Source organism: Labrus bergylta, chromosome 3, assembly GCF_963930695.1.
Source record: "Labrus bergylta chromosome 3, fLabBer1.1, whole genome shotgun sequence".
Lineage (NCBI taxonomy): Eukaryota > Metazoa > Chordata > Actinopteri > Labriformes > Labridae > Labrus > Labrus bergylta.
Window position 1 is genome coordinate 19,755,111 of NC_089197.1, and position 21,446 is coordinate 19,776,556.

The 21,446-nt window shown below is 40.1% G+C and overlaps 1 protein-coding gene across 14 annotated transcripts in view; it reads right to left on the reverse strand.

Annotated features, from left to right (window-relative positions):
* Nucleotides 1-17,100, reverse strand: part of tjp1a (tight junction protein 1a) — a 99,127-nt gene extending 82,027 nt beyond the window's left edge. For 12 of the 14 annotated variants that reach the window (XM_065952890.1, XM_065952887.1, XM_065952889.1 and 9 more), the window contains exon 1: nt 16,489-17,100. In XM_065952890.1, the coding sequence (XP_065808962.1) occupies nt 16,489-16,580 (92 nt within the window). In that variant the 5' untranslated portion in view covers nt 16,581-17,100. The remainder of the gene's footprint in view (nt 1-16,488) is intronic. The other 2 variants (XM_065952888.1, XM_065952879.1) reach the window with 1 other exon arrangement.
* Between the last annotated feature and the right edge of the window lie 4,346 nt (nt 17,101-21,446).

Consider the following 21,446-nt stretch of genomic DNA (forward strand, 5'->3'; position numbering starts at 1 on the left):
ACATGACTCTATGAGGGCAACATTGAACATCCTCAACTTATCTTGTTTTATTGTTCAGAATCTTTTTGTTAGCTAGCTTTCTCTTAATCCTTGTCAGAGAGCAGTGAATCAGCTTTGAAACCAGCACTTATCAGTATGTTTCTATGAATAATTTATCTGTTTTATTTAGTCTTACTCTTATACTACACTACAGCTCACATACAGTACTGCACCTCGAGTAGCAATTGCATAGTTAACAATAGTTATTTCCAAACAAAGTTTAAAAAAGAAAAATCAGTGTGCTCCATCTGCCATGCGCCAGTCAGTGAACACAGTGTAGCATTTTGTTACTGAACAGCCTGATTATTCCCATTATTTATAATAATGAAACCAAAATTAAAATGGAGAAAAGCTGTTTTTAATTGGCTTTGAATGAGCGCTAATGTTGCTCTCTTTGTGCCGAAAGTGTGACAGAAACATTTTTTCCAACACATTTGTCTCAACAAATGTATTAGTTGTTTTTTAGGCCTGTGATGTGTTATTTGATTTTAATTGCAGTAAGTCCTAAAAAATGAAGGTCCTGTAAATGTAAAACTCTTCTTCAAGGTTGGGTAGTGTGTATAATGTAAATAAAAACAGAATGTGCAGATTTGCAAAACACTGAGAGACCATATTTGATGAAAGATAGCACAAACACAACATACGAAATGTTGAAACTGAAACTGAAATGTAATTGTTTTTGCAAACACAATTGCCAATTTTGAATTTGATGTATGACAACATGGTTTTTTTTTTAAATGGGACAGAGGTAAAAAATACTGAAGAAGTTGTGAAATTTATTTTAAAAAACACCTGATGGAACGTCTCATATTTAAGGAGGTTAACTGGAAACAGGTTAGAAACAGGTTAGTTTGAAAAATTCTGTTTCACAGTAACTACAGCTTTAATTGTTAGACAAACCACAACTTTGAGTTCTGTGCACATGTAAGACTCCTGCACTAAGTTTTAAACTCTTGAATGTTTCTGATGTTAAATAGCTTGGGGGCTCAACAAGTTGATGTAACCACAAGAACCATTAAATACCACACAAATCACAAAGACCATGTTTTCTCCAAAGAGCAATCCCCATGGCAGACACTGCCAGCAGGCTCTGCTGTGTATCTGAGGGAAAACATAAAGATGCCTGGAGGATCAAAGTGACATAACTTTCTTCTTGATGTCTTTACTTTTTAAAGGACATCCTCTCCTGTTGGCTGTAGTGAGGTTCAAGCAAGTATGAATAATTGGGCTGAATGTCAGTGGGTAGCCGGCAGATGAAGGCTAGGTATGGAGCATCCACTTGTCTTCTATTATTAAGCCACAATGAAGCTGTTTTGCTTCTCACATCCATGGCTGCAAGGGAATTTAACTGAAGTAAAAGTTTACTTGAGGTGAATTGCCTGAGAAAATTGCCAGTCATAGTTATTCCAACAGCATTCAACACGATGCCTCCAAAAGTTTCAAAAACAAAATAGACCAAAGATATTCTGAAGTTTTATTTTTAACATGAAAAGTTTAAAGATAATTAGGGCAAGTAGAAGAATACTGTATGCTGAGTAGATGCAAAATGTAACATTGTAACATTGTAATATCGTAAATTAAAATCAGTTTATTGGCAAGGTTCTGTATGTGAGCACTACAACAACAGACAAAACGCAGCCAGAGGGAGATGAAACTTTGAGTCTAAAACTAGATTACTTGAATAATGAAAATGTCAACTTTCAAATGCATACTGTACCTCTCCTTCGTCTTTAAATTGTGAATCAAATATCTTTGGTTTTGAGTGTAAGTTGTACAAAAAAGATGTCCCATCTTATTTTATGTGCAGAAAAAATATGAATTGTTGATCAAGAAATAATCTGTGGCTTAATCAGTAATGACAATAATTAGGAGCAGCAGCCCAATAGGGAGCCCATGCTTTACAATCCTTCATATCTCAGGGCTTTAAGATTTTGGCAGAGGAGGCAGACTTTGTTGTATACTTGAGAACGATCATAACGACAAGTCATCCGTCAAAGGAAGAATTATACTCGGTCAGAGTTGACGAGACCTGACAGTGTAATGGGAAAAAAATACTGTGTGACAGCCTGTCAGTCTGTCTGAGCATGGAGGAGGCTGGATCACATTCCAAAGAGTTCATAGTGTAACTTAGTCCCGGTATTTGACGGACCAAAGTATGGGAAATTGGACTGGTTGCTGGAGAGGTGCCAGTTCTCTTCCTGAGCACTGCCAATGTGCTTTTGAGCAAGGCACCGACCCCCCTACATGCACAATGAGTGGATGCACATTCCATGTACAGCCCCTTCACTCTGACATCTCTTGATTAGTGCATGACCATCGGATCCTGTTTTGTGTGAATGAGTGAGCATTCCTGGCCTATATGTGTAAAGTGAAAATTAAGATAGAGAATTTCCCCTCAGAATATATAATAAAGTATCTGTTTCTTCTTCTATCAACTCTGTATGTTAAAAGGCCTTTACACTTAAAATGTTGTTTCATAGGGAACTAAACAAGATTCATTCTGTGAATTGCAGAGTGCCACAGAAACATTATGATTCATCTGAAATCAACTTGAAATCTCATATTGGTTTTCTAACAGTGACAAATGAATTAAAGACTGATAAATCTACAGCCATTAACAGGCAACACATTTTTGAACACAAGTTCTGAAAATATATGTCACAGCTCTCGTCTCGTAGGGTTCCTCTGGATCGTTGGTGGGGACGGCCTGCTGCTATGGATTTTTTTTTTAAATGTATAATGTATCTACAGTACAAATACAGAATATCAGTTACCATCAAAAGGACTCAGAAATATCTCTCTCATACATCCATCGTGCCTTTCATTCTCTGTTTTCTAAACTAACCAGTGCAGAATATCTTCACGTGCGTGTAATCACAAACAACCAGGACACAAAAACGGATTGTGTCGAGGCCAGGTCACTCTCAGTATAATCCCTGTGTTGTTTTTACAAGGAGATTCCATTCACACATCCAGCAGCAGCTTACGAAGCTCTAAGGATTTAAAACACTTTTTGAAGAAGGTATTTGGACATGAACTGTGTCACGAACTTCAAGGAGTCGACTTTACGATGTTAATCCTACACCAATGAGGAGAAACAGAAGAACTATAAATGGATGAGTATTAGGATAGATCATTTTGTACACTGCTTCTTTAAACCATACTTCTTTTTGCATCGAACCTTCCTGAGAATTAGAGAAAACACAATGTTATTTTAAGTATAATAGTAACATTATATTGCTGTTATTATTAGAAGTAATTTTTATTAAACTGATTTAAAAAAATTAATGTAGTCCTATTTTTAATAGTAGACAAGGCACATTTTAATTTCCTGTATCTCTCTCTTGTTGTTTAGTTTTGTACTGTGTTTATTTCAGTGTTTAGATTTACTTTCCTGTTTTTATTTTGTCTCATTCTTCCCTGGTGTTGCTTGTTTCCTTTGTGTGTATTTTTATTGTATTATTTTCCAAGTTTAGTCTTTAGTGTTACCGTGGTGGCCACAGAAGGAGACGTGGTCATCCTTGTTTACAACAAAGTCAAGAATCAATATCATCCAGCTCTGTTGTTGTCTTTTTGCTGGACCTCGCCTTGGAGCCGCTCAACTCCTTAGAGTCTCGTAGAAGCGTGTGTACAAGCCCAAGCATCAGTCCTGGCACCTAGTAAACCAGCCCAAGCTCCAGCCCAACCCCTATGTTCCTGTTGAAGCAGAACCTGCCCACTCCTGTGTCCCTGTCAGAGACCCTGCCCACTCATGTGTCCCCTTATGAGACCCTGCCCACTCCAGTGTCCCCGTTGGTGGTCTGGTTTACACCTGCCGGTTTCCCTGTTGATGGCTAGGCCGAAACCTCCTAGTCGCCCTCCTGAACTGCCTCCCCTGTGTGGTTTGCCTCCAAGCCGCCCTCCTGAAACTGCTTCCCCTGTTTGGTCAGCCTCCTGAACTGGCTCATGCCCTACCTTCAGTCCGTCCGCTTAAAGGTTCCTGCTCTCCCTTTGCCCTGCTTGACACCAATCTGAAGAATTTTACCTCCTTGGGATGGAAATTAAGCTTTTGTTTGTTTGCCGTTTTGTAGAATAAGTTAATTTTGTTTTCTGCAACTGGGTCCTCCTCTTTGTTTAAACTGCTAATACACATGACACAAAACAAATACTGGTATTTGCGCTTTCATTGTGGCCATGAAATTAGAAAGCCAGAAACACTGAGTTTTTAGTTGAGCTAAAGTCCAATCCTCAAGCAGTATAAACATCAGAAAAACAGAAAGAGCTTAAGTATATCTGCTCATTTGCTGATGGGTAATGAATGATTTATCATCAGTGATGCTGCAGAACTGTAGAAAGACATACCAAGCTATGCAAGCCAGTGGATTACAAACAGTCTGGCTGTGTGCGCAGACAGAAGTGAGTTTCACTTCTCAACGTCTCTAGGGAAAATACGAGAACTCATAAACAGGGTTGCGCTCAAAATGCGAATCCAAAGTGACCCTTTTAGTGCTAAAAATAGACCATGTCGGCATCTCAGAGCCCAAAATAACAGAATAACAAGACATTTTAGGAAGTGACTCCAGTAAGAGGTAAAGTTAATGAATATTACATGAGACTTCTGCCCAAAATAGAGAATCTCCCTCCTGCCCTGGATTTAGGAGGTTACTGGCAAAGTTTAACGGATTACATTATCCCTGAATTCCAGCAATTATAGCCTAATTGGACAAAATTCATTATTTGATTTATTGATTACTGTATTAGCAGAATTATGTTCTCCAGTAACAGTGAAATTGTTAAAGTGTTAAATATTATAATGAGTGGAAAAATGTACTTGTCGTAGCAATAAAGCCTGAAGATTCACTATGATAACATGATTATCAAAGTCATTTTTTACCTTGGAAACAGCTTTGCTTAAAAAAAACGTCAAAGCTGACATTTAAAAGGTGATAATAAAGAAATCAGCACAGAGGAGCAGCTAAATGTACACTCTAATGAAAGAAGTAGGGCTGTAAGTCTTATATCTGCACTCTACGCCTCTGGTATGACTCGCCTTCAATTAAAAACCAACAGATCGGTAATGGATGAGCAAAGCCGTTGTGTTGCTGAACAGATATGGGAGGTAGTAACTAGAGGTGTAACGGGTGAAATGCCGTAAATTTATAACAGCAGAGCTGTCCAGGCAGAGCAGCACTGTGTGTTTGTGTGTATATGCATGTCTGAGTGTGTGTGTGTGTGTGTGTGTGTGTGTGTGTGTGTGTGTGTGTGTGTGTGTGTGTGGGTGTGGGTGTATGAGAAGCTCCAGCTGTCCGTTTACATGTCACACATTGAGACTCCAATATTTGGCTGTTGTTATGTTCAAGGTAAAAAGTACATAGGTGGAGTGACAGTGGAGCTATGTTAAGGCGCTCTATGTAATATTTCTAATGACACTTTAAATCTGTGTCATTGTACACAAAGTGTTTCAGCAGAAATAGCATGGCAGGATAAAAAACATTACAATTAAAACTCATTCCTCCATGTTTAGGATTTAAGTATTTTCACTGTTTGTATTGACAGCTCTATTTAACACTGGAACACATATTTAATTTAAACTTGTCAAATACTTAATGAAAGCTGAACACCCGTTTAACGGCCCTAATGCTGTGGCAGATTTTCAGATAGCGAGCTCTCCGAAGGACCATTGGCTCTGCTTAGTGCTGACTACAGGGACAATAGCAAGGGTTTCATCCCCATTCTGACCATCCTTTAGAAACCATACGCACACACACAAATACACACCAGAGACATGATCCAAACACGGATTCCTTGTCATCTACCTCCACAAAGGTGGCTTAAACCAGGGAACAGGCTTACTCTATTTTGTTTTTTGCTTCAAATGGTTTCATATAATGTCTGAAAACAGTGGACTGTGCTCTGACCAAAATGTTGAGAGAGCTCTGATGGGATTCCTTTTGATCTCAGATTCGCCTTTGTTCATATCTTCCACTTCATCGGGCAGCAGTGGTGCATCCAAAATAGCCCAGCTGACTCTTCCTCTTTCCATTTTTATCCTCAGACCTTTTCAAAGTAACTTTTACCCAGCCCGTGTTAGTCATTTGTTTCACTTCCCATAAAAACTCATAGTATTACACAGATTTGAAATATAAAAGTTTGAGCAAATAGACACAAGCAGCAGAAACTAAAGGAGACAGGTGAACAGAGCATGGAGAAGTGCGGGGTTTGAAGAGGCCAAAAGACAAAAAGGAGGAAGACCATAATGCAAAGGGACAAAGGACAGAGGGACATTGTCGGAGTATAGCTCAGAGGTCGTCCTGACTGCTTCGTAATGCCTGACTGTTCAACTGGAAGTGATGGCAGCTGATGAACAAGCATCATTCTGCTGGCGGGGCACCCCTCCTGCTTCTTCAGGGGACAAGTGGTGACAAGAGGTGCATGACACATCCTACTTGATCCAAATAACCTCAATGACACCCCCTAAGAGCAGAAGAAACCTAATGACTAATATGCTGGCTGGCTAACAACATCCTTGAAAACATCTGAGGAGAAAGAAAAGAAAAACAAGTGCATACATCAAAGCTTTATTATTTATAAGTTGGAGAGTGTAAGCTCTTTGAAGCCACCTGGGCGGACAAGCATGCAACCCAAAATCTGGGACCAGATCAAGACTCTGATTAAGCCAGACAGGCCTGACAGATGGACAGAGCAGATTAGTCATATAGACATGTATCAAACAAGGCGGGACAACGTTCGTGTCCGAGTGCTGTCTGACCCCTGTGGAGAGGAAGGTCAACGGCTGCTGTCAACAGGCAAGGCTGCTCCTAAATCTGAAAACAGCCTTTAAAACAAATGCAAACTTAACTACAGCACACATGTAGTTTGTGTAATTATGAAGCAGAGATAAGAGGTGAAAACAAGACGGGTTCAAGCGTAACCAAAAAAGAAGGAAGTTCTACTGTTAACCACAATATCCCAATTTTGTTGGGATTCTTCAAAAACACAGCAATTATTTGATAACTAGCTTCTGAAATCTTACATGCAAGATTAGAAATCAGTCTGAAGTCAGATGGAATATTAAATCATGGTAGGAATAATTTGTAATATGCAGTTAAAGGGCTTTAACTTTTGGATATTGTATCCCGTTTGAAATATTATGCAATGATAAAATATTGTATTGGTAAGTAATTCGATCATAAGAAAAGAAGATTCAAAAGTAAAGGGACTGCTTTTAGAAAATGGATGAACGTATTCTGCGTACTTTTTAAATTGCTTTCTTGCACTGAAGAATGATCATGTTACAACATCTTAACAAAAAAGAAAAGCTTGAATTAAAAAACATTCACGTTAACGAACAAATAAGTCTATCAGGGCAGAGGGGGAAAAAACCCAACAGAATAAAACGGGATCTCTGTGAGACAACAGCATATCCCCTCTGCTGTGTCCTTCTCCATTTGTGAAACAGCAGTGATGGATTCCATCTTGTCAGCCTCCTGTGAGACATTGTGACAGTCAGGAGTCACCAGAGGCCGAGAACGTGTGACTCACAGATTCTTAAAGTCATTGCTGTTCCACGTTTGACTCTGACTGGAGACATTGAGTCTCCAATAGACCTTCATCACTGCCGCCAACAGGCTCTTAATGCAGCCATTAAACGGACCCTTCGTTAGGCTTCAAATTAGACCTGGACCTGTTACAACTGGAGACTTACTTACAGAGGAGATAGCTGGTGCCAAAATATCACTTAAGCTTCAGTAAGAATTCTAAATACACTCTAAAGTCTGCTTCATTTTAATTTCGGTCATGAAATATTTGCTTGAAGAAAAGGTTAACAATACAACTATCGTATAAAGTACTTGCTGCCAGCTATAAATACTTGGTTCTGCAACACATTCGTATCAGTAATCAACAGGTACTTGGGGCGATCCCTTGCTCTATGAGGCACTGTGTTATTACTGTCTATTTCTTGGCACATGCACAACACACAGAGAAGTCTTCAAAATGCTCACAAATAGTGCTCATTTTGGCAGCTATTTTAAACTAGTCAGTCTTAGTTTTTAGACTAAAATGCACATTAGGATTAGTCCAATTAAGATCATTTTATAGTTTTAGTCCAGTTTTTAGTTGATAAAATGTCATTACACTCTAGTTATAACTTTTGATCGACACATTTTCTCTCTTTAGGCTAATTCAATTAACCTAATACAGGTAACAGAAATAGTTATCAAGGCGACAGATTGTATTAGCTGGATTTCTAACTCATACACACGTTAAAAACTGTAAACACAGGTAAAGCAATACAATTCAACAGTCAAATGTATGCAGCTGTGAACTCAATGTAATAGTTAAACACTCACAAGGAACATATTAGTGCACCATCAAGACTGACAAGTACTTAAACATCATACTGATGCCAATACTGATATCATTGGCATGAAGGACTGCGGTGGAATACTTTCACAGTGCCAGTCGCTCAGAGTGAGAGACTGGTATGACATGGTTAGTAGCTAGTGACCTTGGAAAAACTGCTTTTAGTGTTAGTGCAGCAAAATATTGGAATATTTTACAACATGACCTGAAATTGAGCACTTTTAACCCCCTTGGTCACTTTGGGAAATTTCTTTTTAACCGCCCAATACCTTCCTGTAACTGTTTTATTTGATTTTTGTTGTTGACAAATCATTTTAGTCATTTCAAGCCTTTTTTAATTGTATTATATATTTTTTTTATTGCTCTGACTGCTATTTTATTAATTTTTTTATCCTTAGGTAGCTTGTTTGTCATTTGTATGTATTCTCTGCACCATTGTCAATGAGGGTCACCCTCAATGACCTCTCTGAGAACTTAAATAAAGGTTGATGATGATGATGATGATACGGGCTTGGACGATATGATTCTGTCCCTTTTCTATTTTATCACAATTCTTAGATGCCGATTTGTATGTAATTATTAAATATTTTGATTCTTAAGTACTTCGATTCGATTCAGCACCCCACTTAAACGTATGCCCTGGTTTGTATTGTTAATGTTAACAAATCATACTCGTCATCAGAGTTTTGTTTTGATAGATACATTTTTTACTCGTTATCATCCTGTCTTCGTCATAGAAAACGGTCATTGAACAACATGTATACTCATATTTTTTGAAGAAGAAGTGTGCTAATGTGTCAGAAACACTTAATGTAGAGTTGAACAGAAACTGCAGCGTAATGAAGTTGATTTATGACTGTTTTCAGGGGGAAATGTATAAAAGGCATATCAGTGAAATGCTGTATTCTTTGATGGATTCTTAGGTGATGGTGGAGGTGTGTGTGTGTGTGTGTGTGTGTGTGTGTGTGTGTGTGTGTGTGTGTGTGTGGGGGGTGTTCTTTTTTATATATTATTGTTTGTGCTTTTAACAAAGCAAAAATAAAGAAAAAAGTATTTTTTTTAATTACTTAAATTGGACCCAAGACCGTATCCTTAAAAGCCCTAACCCAGACAAACACACAGACACACTCACACTGGCACAGACACCCACAAATCACTCGAACACACAGATCCACGCACAAACAACCACATAAACACACACCCACAGGATGCTCAGGGAGCGGGTTGGGTAAGGGGGTGAGCCACGAGTCAATAAACCCTGTGTAATCTGTTCCCTTTAGTGGCATAAACCATCTGAGAGGAGATTACAAGCGTTCTGCCAAAGTAAGAACATGCGAGTTCCTGATGGACAGAAACACTGAATAAAAAACAAACACACACACACTTAAAAACAAACGTGTGTACCTTTGTATATACTCTAAACGCACTGTGGAGAGTCAGAGAAGTGCTCCGAGTCTGCCATGAAGTCATGACTTGTGTTTGTAGGATCTGACTCCATGACTGTAATACAACAAGGCTTTTTTGTCTTCAGGGAAAGTGAGACGGAGAAATACAGAGAGTGGAAAAGAAAAAAAAGGACATATTTCTGCATGTTTTTGAGGAAAACTACTTATTATCATGACAGGCCCACCCTGGACTTGGGCCCCTGCTGAGGTAACTAATGCGCGGCATTGTCAGTTTGTGTGAGATTACGCATCATGGGCTCCATGAGTGGAGCTGGAAGAGGGGAGGGGGGTACCAAGGAGTTGTTGAATGTGTGTGTGTGTGTTTGTGTGTGAGCTGGAAGAGAGGACGTGTGTACAGGCAAATCAGAGGGCAGAGGGGGCTGCTGCATGTGTGTGTGTGTGTGTGTGTGTGTGTGTTGGGGGGAAGGAGGGACGCTGACTTTATGCATCATTAAGCAGGTGGACTGAGAACACCAGGCGGAGCTGTCACGGTGGAGGGGAGCAGAGCAGACATCTGGCACACAATACAGGACCATACACCCACATGCTAGGAAGAGCTGCAAGCGGTTTTGAACACACGTCATCAGGCTAATTATTATTTATGGATCATCTCAAACTAATTACAGAGCAGTGTTTATTACAAACTGCTGTGTGTTTTGTATAATATCCATGAGTTTGTTTTGTTTTCATGATATGATCCATTTGTTCCTCAGGGTTTTAAATTTGTTTGATGTGATCATTTACTTATTCAGTAGCTTCATCTAAACTCCATTAATTTGACAATACCCAGAATAACACAATACGCAGATTATTTAACACCTCAATCATGTAATCTGACATTAAGACTCTTAAAGGATCAAGCTTAACTCTTCCAGAATATTGTGAGTTAATCAGGCAGTTTACCTGAACCACAACAGAAATGGGTGACATCTGACAAATGGATGACAAAGATTAAAGCACAATGGCCAATGATCGCCATAGTCTTCACCAGTGATAAACGTACGGCTGAAAATGAATCTACACCACACTAACCCTAACTTTACAAGTTTCATATTGCAGTATCACTTTTAACTCCTTCGTCTTTAAAAGCGGCTTGTTAGTATTTTCAGTTTGTTGGAACTCCGAAGTTGTGGTAACACTTTATATTAAGGTGCTTGTAATAAGCATTAATAACAGGTAATAAGTCACTTATAAGACCTTATTAACACAAATAAGACTATATAACTGTTAATATAGGCATAATTAACACGTTTATTATGTATTATAAGACACTTGTGCTTTATTAGAAACTTATTAACACTTTATTATACCATCATAAACATTAATAAGCTGTTTATTAACATCAATAAGACTTCATGAGTGTTAATTAAACTATAAATTGATTCATAATTGGCTTATGAGATATTAATTTACACAAAGAAACTTGTCACCACTAATCAAGATGTTTGTTAACATTGACAAGACTTTATTAGGTTCATGTTAATGCCTTATAAAGATTCATAAATACTTTATTATGCACTTATTAACAGTTAATGAAGCTCCTCTGCAGGTACTGGCCTGACACAGTGTAAGTTTTTGGTTCAAATAATGTTTGGGGCACCGGATAGCCTAGCCGTTATTTTGTTTCCCCCCTTGCACAGAGGCTATAGTCCTCATTGTAGCGATCGTTGGTTCGATTCTACCCTTTGCTTCATGTCATCCTCCATTCTCTCCTCCTGACATTTCCTGTCTGTCCTAACCAGTCCTATCCAATAAAGGCAAAAACACACCTCCATTCAACCATCACATTAAAACCAATCAATACAACCGGGGTTATAATTAACAAGGACAAGATAGTTTTTGCAAATCTGTTTAAACCAAACCCTGATGTCTTTTTTTGCCTTGTGGACAATTCCTGTGAAGAAAATAATCCCCAACACACCGAAAACGATGCGTATGTCCTCTAATTTTACAACATTGAGATTTTTATCGGCAGTAGTAGTTTCGCCCCTCTCAAGCCATTACATCGTTTGCTGCCTCTCCTCTTCCTCCATCCCCCGCCCTGTCACTCCCCTGCTCTCTCTCGTTGGACACCTACAATTGTAACAATTTACCACGACACTCAAGAGCAAAATACCATTCCACATTTAAGAGAGGTTTCTAAAAACAGTGACGTATTTTGATGTTCCCAGTGTGTGTTGGCCTCCGCCAGGTTTGCCCCTTGTCACCGGTCCTGTTTGTGATCTTCATGGACAGGATCTGAAGGAGCAGCCGGGGGGAGGAGGGTTTCCAGTTTGGGGACCACAAAATCTCGTCTCTGCTTTTTGCAGATGACGTGGTTTTGTTGGCTTCCTCAAGCTGGGACCTCCCAGCAGGCATTGGGCCGGTTTGCATCCGAGTGCGAAGCGGCTGGGATGAGAGTTTGCATCTACAAGTCCGAGGCCATGGTTCTCTGCCAGAAAAAGGTGGATTGCTCTCTCCGGGTGGGGATTGAGTCCTTGCCCCAAGTGGAGGAGTTCAAGTATCTCGGGGTCTTGTTCACGAGTGAAGGTGATGGAGCGTGAGATTGACAGACGGATTGGCGCGGCATCAGCAGTAATGCAGGCGTTGTGCAGGACAGTTGTGGCGAAGAGGGAGCTGAGCCTGAAGGCAAAGCTCTCGATTTACCGGCCGATCTACGTTCCAACCCTCACCTATGGTCATGAGCTATGGGTAGTGACCGAAAGAATGAGATCGCGGATACAAGCGGCCGAAATGAGCTTCCTCCGGAGGGTGGCTGGGCTCAGCCTTAGAGGTAGGGTGAGGAGCTCGGACATTCGGGGGGAGCTCGGAGTAGAGCCGCTGCTCCTTCGCATCGAAAGGAATCAGTTGAGGTGGTTTGGGCATCTGTTAAGGATGCCTCCTGGACGCCTCCCTTTAGAGGTTTTCCAGGCACGACCAACTGGGAGGAGACCCCGGGGTAGACCCAGAAAGCGCTGGAGGGATTACATATCCTGTCTAGCCTGGGAAACGTTGCTGGGGAGAGGGAAGTCTGGGTTGACTTACTGCGCCTGCTACCACCGCGACCCGATCTCGGATAAGCGGAAGAAAATGGATGGATGGATGGATATTTTGATGTTTGTTGCTTTCATATTCCTCATTATACTCATGCATTGTTTAATGCTGTGAAGCTATATGTTGATTGTTGTCATGTTGATCTAGTGTGCCTAATTGCTCTTTTTATTGTTTTGTAGTATTATTTCCCAGCATTTCCTAAACTACAGTACATGTCGGAGGTCAACTGCTGAACATAAGCCTTTCGGTTAACTCTGGCAAATTTGAAGGTTTTTTCAAAGCTCCTGTGAGGAATGGTTAAGAATTAAAACTTGCATACTAATGCCTTTTTCAGATCTCCAAAAGTTAACAAGACCATCAGCGACAAGATTGATAACTTCTTATTGTTAAGGCTGCCAAGGGGTAAACATCGGATTAAATTTTACAGCATACTACACAAAAACTTGTATTATTGAAACAGAACAAAATTAGCAAAGGTATGAGAGGTACTGTTTTGTCCACAGTGGTGTAAATCTCGACATATATTGAAAGTTTCTCACAGGAACTTTAATTTAACTGTCTAGATATAAATGCACAGTAAAAGTAATCATTGTATCTGCACATATTCATACAGGCAAAAACATATTAAATGTTTCATTCTAATGCATTTTTTCAGGCAGTGAATGCACGGCTCCTCAAATATGATGGATGGTTTGGAGTTGTTTTTTAATCAAAGGGGTCATGTGTTTAGGAAGATCATTAAACCATCTGGTGCACAACCACCCCCTCATCTATCTCTTCATCTGCTGCTGTCTCTGTTCTGCCTCCTTGTTTATAAGGAAAATCTACACCCTACCTTCGCATCTTAAGAATACCCAGAGTGTACCTAGATCAGCTTGCTCTTACCTTGATTTTTTTTATGTAACGTTTATCACAGCCAAAGCTTGTGCCATGTTTCAGGTTTCATCATGAGCATTTGTTTTTGCATGAACTCCTACACCTCAACTCTAAATTACACCGCATGACGTCGTTGGAACCGAGACACATGTATACACTAGATCACTTGTTTAACATTTAGCATAACATTGTTATGTTATCATGTACGCATGTATTTACTGCTCAGTCTGGTTTAGATTTTGAAATGGATGTAAAGTGATGCATTAGGGAAAGAATCGTATATTTAGATACTGTGGGAAAACTCTTCTCCCGAGTTGACAGAGAAAACAGTTTTTATGTCACAACTATAACACTGAAGTACAGCTAGTAATATAAATAATGGATGAGAAGTGGTTGGATGAATGGATGGAGCTAAAATCATCAAGGTCCCTGCAGATTTTATGGACTTTTTCTACTGCTATTACATAACTCAAAGGTTACACAAATCCAGATATAGAGGAAGACTATAAAATAATTAATGTACATTTTGATTTTCAGTCAATTTCTCCTGTTTATTGTCTTGTGAATTACAGACATTATAGTATACAAATCTGGGTTTTCATTGAAATTGTGTTGCTTGAGTGCACGCAAACCCACTGATCTTATAGGTTCCCACTTCACAGTGAATAAAGACAAACAGGGCATGCTAGTCCATGCATGGGGAGACTTCATGAAACATACACCGCAGTCACACGCTTGCTCAGCTTCTCTTCGTTAAAGTGGCTGTCGGAGGCGATACAGTAATCCAGTTTTAATGGCCATGCCCCTTCCCCCACCATGAAGTGATGGCCCCAGACAAACCGCCGCGCCTCTCTTAAGGGAGAAGTGTCAAAACCAAGTCACCACTATCTCCTTTGCAGCACGTTTGACAGCAGTCATGAGCTAAGAGAAGAAAGCCAATCCTTTTGGCCCCATGTGGTGACTGGAGATTCAGTCTAGTGTGTTGCAGGTGAGAAATAACAAAGCCTTTTGTTTCTTAATATAGGATGTACATCCCAGTAACCACCTCAGGCATTCACCAAAAAACAGTTATTTCCTTCTCACTGTGAAGAAATGTCTATCTGGAAGGATATATGTTGTGCTTAATTTGATCTATATGGATAACAGGAGAAGAAAAACTGGATGTGCTCATTATAGGGATTAAGAGCCTTTAATTAGTATGAACACTACTCTGTTGTGTAAGATATTTGGATTTCCCTTTTCTCTATTATTAGCCTCATCATTTCAATGAACAGAAGAGGCAGACTTACAGTTAACCTTAATATAACCTAAAACATAATCATACCACAAAACATCTGTTGTTTCTCTCATGTTGTCATAGCCAGATGAAGCAACACATCAATATCAACCTCTGGTCCCCTGATATCAACTAACACACAAACTACAAAATGTACAAAAACCTTAATTACCATAATTAAAATGGTAACATTTCCAAATGTTATTGGAGAAGTTCAATGATGCTCAGTATTTTCTTCATACATCTTCACATTTTAAAGTAGGTTCTCGTCTTTCTCTATTTAATATCATAATTAGAGCTGCAATTAACGATTATTTTCATTATGGATTAATCTAACCATTACTGCTTAATTACAAGACTAATTGTTGGGCATATGGTTGGAGGAAAAAAAATGGGGACATTTTCTGTTGACTAATGGGTGAATCGTAGAGATTTACATTTAGCAGTAAGCTTAAATAATCAACAGTTTTATTTTCAGCAGTAGGCAACAAGGTGGTTCAACCTTTAAAATAGAGAAATGGGTGGTAAAAGATGTTTCTAAAAGCTGAAAAAAAAAAAAAATTGGTGCAAGTTTGGTGGATGCACCTGGATGAGTTGGGAAAATGTAAAAAAAAAAAAAAAAAAAGGGTAAATAATAACTGTGTATGGTATACATTAATATAGGTGACAACAAATGTGAAAAGAAAGGCAGAAATAAGCAGCCATTGAAAGGCAACCATTCACATCACTCCATCGCGTTGTAAGCTAAATGCAGGAGGAATGAAGCTGCTAAATAAGTGATGAGTGGAGAAATCAGCCGACATTTTTGTTTTACTACATCAGAAGACAAAAATAGATCTGAGCACGGAGACTTGCTGGGGAAATGCAAATGAACAAAAAAAGAACACGTGGAAGCTTCAAATAAGGGGACTGCTGAAAAGGAACACAGCGCGCGCGCAGGTGATTTCAAAGCGGACGACGCTCAGCATTGTTTGCCACTGTTGTTGTTGTTGTTGTTTGTGAATACACCTGCTTCTGTATTGTCCGCTTCTCCGACCGCTGCGTAGGTGAAACTCACCCTGGCCAGCCGATCATAACAAACAAGAGTCCGCCAAGTGAAACATTGATAAACACAGAGGGACGGGCACGCACGCACGCTGCACATAAAGCCACGCGCCTCTTGTCCCCGGCTAGATGCCTGCTGTGCGTGTGTGTGTGTGTGTGTGTGTGTGTGGAGAAAACAGTTGTTGAAGGTAAAGAAAGAGATGGAGCTAGCCGACTTCCGCCCAACAGCTGCTCAGCTTCAACTTCGCACGAGACACGGGCAAAGGGGAGAGAGAGGAGAGGGGGGGGGGGGGGGGGTTGTTTCATGACCTAAGAGGCTAATTTTAAAACTATTTCATCCACATGAAAAGACACACAATTTGTTACCTTCCCCACGCACCAACACACGCATCCATCCACACGCGCACCTCTCGCTACCTCCTGTCTACTCACCACAGCTGTCTCTTAGTGGGGAGGCAGTCTTTGTTGGAGGCTGTCACTCCCATTGCCATCTGCATCACCGTGATATATTTCTGGTACTTCATGTTGTCCTCCTTTGCCACTTCTTCTTCTACTACTACTACTATAGCTACAGCTAATGCTACTACTACTTCCACTACTACTTCTACTTCTAGGAATCCGCGCGCCAGAAAAGCGGCACAGGTGAGCGTGCATCCAAATGTCTGTTATTGTCCCCTGGCACGCGCGGCATCTTCCGTATCAAAAACGCCATTTCCACGTCTGGAGAAGTGCTGACGGGGAAAATGTTCCCCGAGGAGCTCAACGAAAGGTACCACGCCGTCGCGACCCATGTCTCTAATCTCATTAGAGCTCAGAATAGATTGGTTAATCCATTCAATTTTAGTCAGGAGCGACTCATTGTTGTTGTTCGCCCCGCAGCGGCCACTTTCTTGCCTCCTCACCTCCGCTTTTCTTTATTTTCTTGTTTTGCTCCGGTTTGTCTCTGAGGAGTAAATGAGTCAACAGAAAAGAGACAGTCAGAGTCTGAAATAGGATGCAGCGGCGGTGGCACCCAAACGTCTGCGAGGTAGGAAAGGGAGTGCGCGTGTGTCCAACGAGAGAGCGCGAGAGAGAGCAGGGGAGTGACAGGGAGGGGGGAGGAGGAGGAAGAGGAGAGGCAGCAAACGATGTAATGGCTTGAGAGGGGGTAAACTACTTCTGCTGATACAAAATCTCAGTGTTGTAAAATCAGAGGGCAAACGGGGGTTATTTTCTTCACAGGATTGGTCCTCGAGGCACAATAAAAACATCGGGGTTTGGTTTATTAGAAGACATTTAGGGATTAAACTGGAGTTCAGGGAGGCTGGGTTGTAAGAAAACAACAGCCTTTCAACAGTCTAAGATGAAGGAAAGCCACAATACTATACTACCTCTGAGGTTAAGACCAATATTTAAACCAGTTAAAGGACACAATGTGTCTTAAGAATAACAAAAAAAATCAGCTTACACTGATGTCGAATGCTATTCTGAACATTTTAGTGAAATAGTGAATAGGTTGTGCAATTAGTGATTTGCACATTACTTAAGCTTATTTATAACTCCTTATATAACCATTATACATTAAAAGTGATGTATTATTTTTTTATTTTTGTGACCATTGTTATGGCATGTGTTGGCAAGTTCTAAGTTACCAGAGTTATGCTTTGGCAAAATCATCTGATAGCTAAAAAAGGTTAGAGAGCTGGCGTGTGAAGCTAACTTGCATCGTGCTCGCACTCATCTCCGATGGTGTCATAAGGAGTGGCTGAATGAAACCAACTGGTCTTCTCATCACGCATGCTTCTGCAAGCTGTCTCCTCTTGATATTTTTACATGATAGAAAAGCCTTGTACTCTTGTACTGACTCAACTTAAACTGATGATATTTTAGTGATCAAAGGTCACTGTGACCTCATGTCTGTCCCCACCTAATAAAGATCTCAGTAACATCTATGGATTTCCATACAGCTGGTTTATTTATAGATTTTGAACTCATGCATGAACCTATTTTCTGTCTGACTCACATTAGATCTGCAATGTAGTTTGTTCAACAATGACGACTACAACTCCCATAAACAGGTGTTTCATCATGAAGTGATCAAAGTTGGCCTTTCATTGTAATAATTTAAGCAGAGATCAAAAGATTGCACACAGAACGGCCACTAGACCTAAGATATGTAATTTATGCTAATGTATTTTTTAAACAAAGAACAAACAAAGTATTTTGTACAGTTTTTTTTAACAACTCAAATGTTTATGTTAGCACCTCCTTCAATCATTTTGTATCAGTCATGCTATGGTAATATTGATCTATCTAGTCCTGCTCTTCACATGCGGCTGTATGTGGAGGCAAGTTACCATCGAGTCTTATTGGCGGCTAAGTTAAACAGAGCCAAGTAAAGCTAATTAGGGAACCACAATAATTCTGCAAAGAAAAGGCACATAGAACTTCGATCAACTTTCATTAATGCGATGGATCAGTATTATTTATTAATGACGTATACCACCACATGTGAAACCCACAGAGTATTGTGAGCTTCAGGTTACTTTTACCCGCCCCTTTATGGGCTGACAGTTCACTGTCTCTGTAGATGCTAATCAATTCAATAATTGATTCGGTGTCAAATTCAAATGGCCAGTAAACACGGGCCTTTGGTGAGTCCTCAAGGACGGGGGGACACCAGACGAGTCCACGTGCGTGAGATCTAAGTAAGGATGAATCCCTAGTGTGCTGGTATGTTTATGTCTGCACAGTCTATGTCAGAGAGGAAAAACAGAGTTTTCTTCAGGAATGAGGAGTAATTAGGAGGCAAGGGATGTAACCATAAAGACTGTTCATAGACTCCTGTGTAGACTCTCTCGGGCAGGACCATTAACCTCTAAACGAGCTGGTAGTGAAGCTGGAGAGCATCCCACAGTTTTTACAATGAAACTGAGCTATGAGGTGAGCGCTCACGCCGCTGTCACTGTATTTACATATTTGCTAAGACTCATAAACAGAATGAAGGAAAGGAGCGTTACAGTGTATAAACCATCGTCCTCTTGAGATGGCCCATGCACCGGAAAACGTAAATCTAAACTCTACCCGGATGAATAACACCACAATAAAAGGAGAGCAGAAAAATCAGCCAGTGGAAAGGCAGGTGACTCTTTTTGGATTGGGCAAGCTGGTAAGCAGCTGGTGGGGAAGGTCAGTGGAAAACTGCTGCTATCAGCACTGCTTGATATTGGCAGCTATGAAAACAACAGAAATGCACCCCAAAAATATCTCGACACAGCCGATTTAGCCTTTCTCCTGACTTCTGTGATGTTCGTTTACAGTTCTGGGAGTAACTTGGGGTTTACTCAAGAGGATTAAATAAACATATGCACACACACATACACACAAACACACAGGCAAACCAGAGGCCAAAAGGAGAGCAAGGATAGTGAGGTCACCACAGCAGTAATGTGGTCTTTAGCCAGAAGGATGATGCAGACGATGTATGACGCACAGCCCCCATCAGACCGTTAATATTCTCTTTAATATCTGTTAACACAAAATTTACTGGTACTTAGTGACCAGCAAATGGACTCTATCAGCTAGTTTATTCAAAAAATTACTAACATTCACTGTGTTGGTGCTCATGTTGTAGCGTGCGCACCCCTTGATCTGTGCTAACATTGCTGGCCTCAAGTAAAGGAATTTCTGTTTGGGTCACTTATTATTTGTTGATAGCCAAAGGCAAATGTCTTGGAAGTGTTTCTTTGAACTTCACACATCTGCTAAATAAACCTTATAGTCCCAAATATAAATGGCTAGCTTGCCCAAAACACTGCTGTCCCCCTTGTGATGTTAACGGTGAGTTGGGCAGAGATGGATGGAGAAGAATACTGGATTGGTTAAGAGTGAGATTTCCCTCAGGAGCAGCAACCATCCAAATGTGTTGAACCCCCCACCCCCACCCCACCCCCCACCACCACCATAAATTACACTATCCCCTGGCCCCTGGCCACTATTAATCACATGACCACAGCGGCCAGATTAAATCTGTAGCCTTGGACTGTTCTCCTGTCTCACTCTCTCTCTCCCTCTCTCTCTTTCATGCACAAGGCATACAGATAATCAAAAAACACACAGCATGAGTAGACACAACGTCAGCTGAGCATATAGCAACAAACACATACAGATTACAGCTATATGAGCATGTCATCATAGAAATGAGTCACTGTACGGCTGGTGTGTCATTGTCCACCTGTTGTCATCTATCACGTGCACAATAAAAATACCTTTTCTGAACAACGCGGTCTGTAAATGTGGATGTTGTGTGCACCCTGTAACTCAACACTTCAGTGCAGAGCTTTAATATCGCACCATCAGACCTGGATCGCCACAGAAACACTGGCTCTGGACTTTGCTATGTTGCCCTGACACATGAGATGCTTTTACATTGTAAAGCAAAATTATGTTGGATGATCTGGTATGATGAAAAGAGAGTGTTTTCCTCACACATAGAGCTTTTATAAATATATATGGCAACAATTCTTATAAGAAATACATTTTTGGCTTCAAGCATAAAATCCAACCAATTTGATGGTTCAAGCGTCTCAAATTTTGGACTTGTAATTGGAAAAAAATGAAAACAATTTAAAGCATCTACAAGTGAAAAATATGGTCATAGTAGACTACTTCAGATTTAAAGCGTGATGTGATTAATTGTTAAAATCAAGAACCAAGATTCATTGAGTATAAAAATACCTAGTTGCTGCTGTTAGTTATTGCTCTACTTTCATAATATATCATGCCTGGGGCAAAAGTATGATATAAGACTCTAAACTCAACTACAATAACCTCGTATAAACTTAAAGCATGATAATGTGAGACGATACATGCTGGTGTTTACAATACAGCATGCCCAAGAGGTTAAATATGTTTCTTTCATCAAGTGCAGCAGGCAAAGAATTTTTAATGGAACATGGAAAGTGCTGCAAAAATGGGACACTGAATTAAATAAAATGAGCAGAAGCAGAATGTCACTATGGAGAACATCCTTTTTAATTTGGATTGTAAATGGTGAGCTAAAATTAGATCTAATAGGCACTGGGTCCATTTCAAAACTGATTTGGGATGCAGGACTAGCTAATGATGGTGTTATGATGTAGTGGTATATTGCTGTACTCAAACACAGGAGCAGTTAAGGCCCTTTGTATTTATTTGACATGCTTGTTAAACAGAAAAAATACAGATAGAAAACACTTGAAAACACGTTAAGAAAAGCAACAGATGTTTTATATTTTAGGGGCCGGTCTCTGGTTGTATGATAAGCGAAACTTTAAAAAGACAAATTTCTGATGCTAGAATGGCTAAAACAAAGCACAGGTAGATACTGTTATTCACAGGGCAAAATGATATAAGTACAGCATCTGCATGAT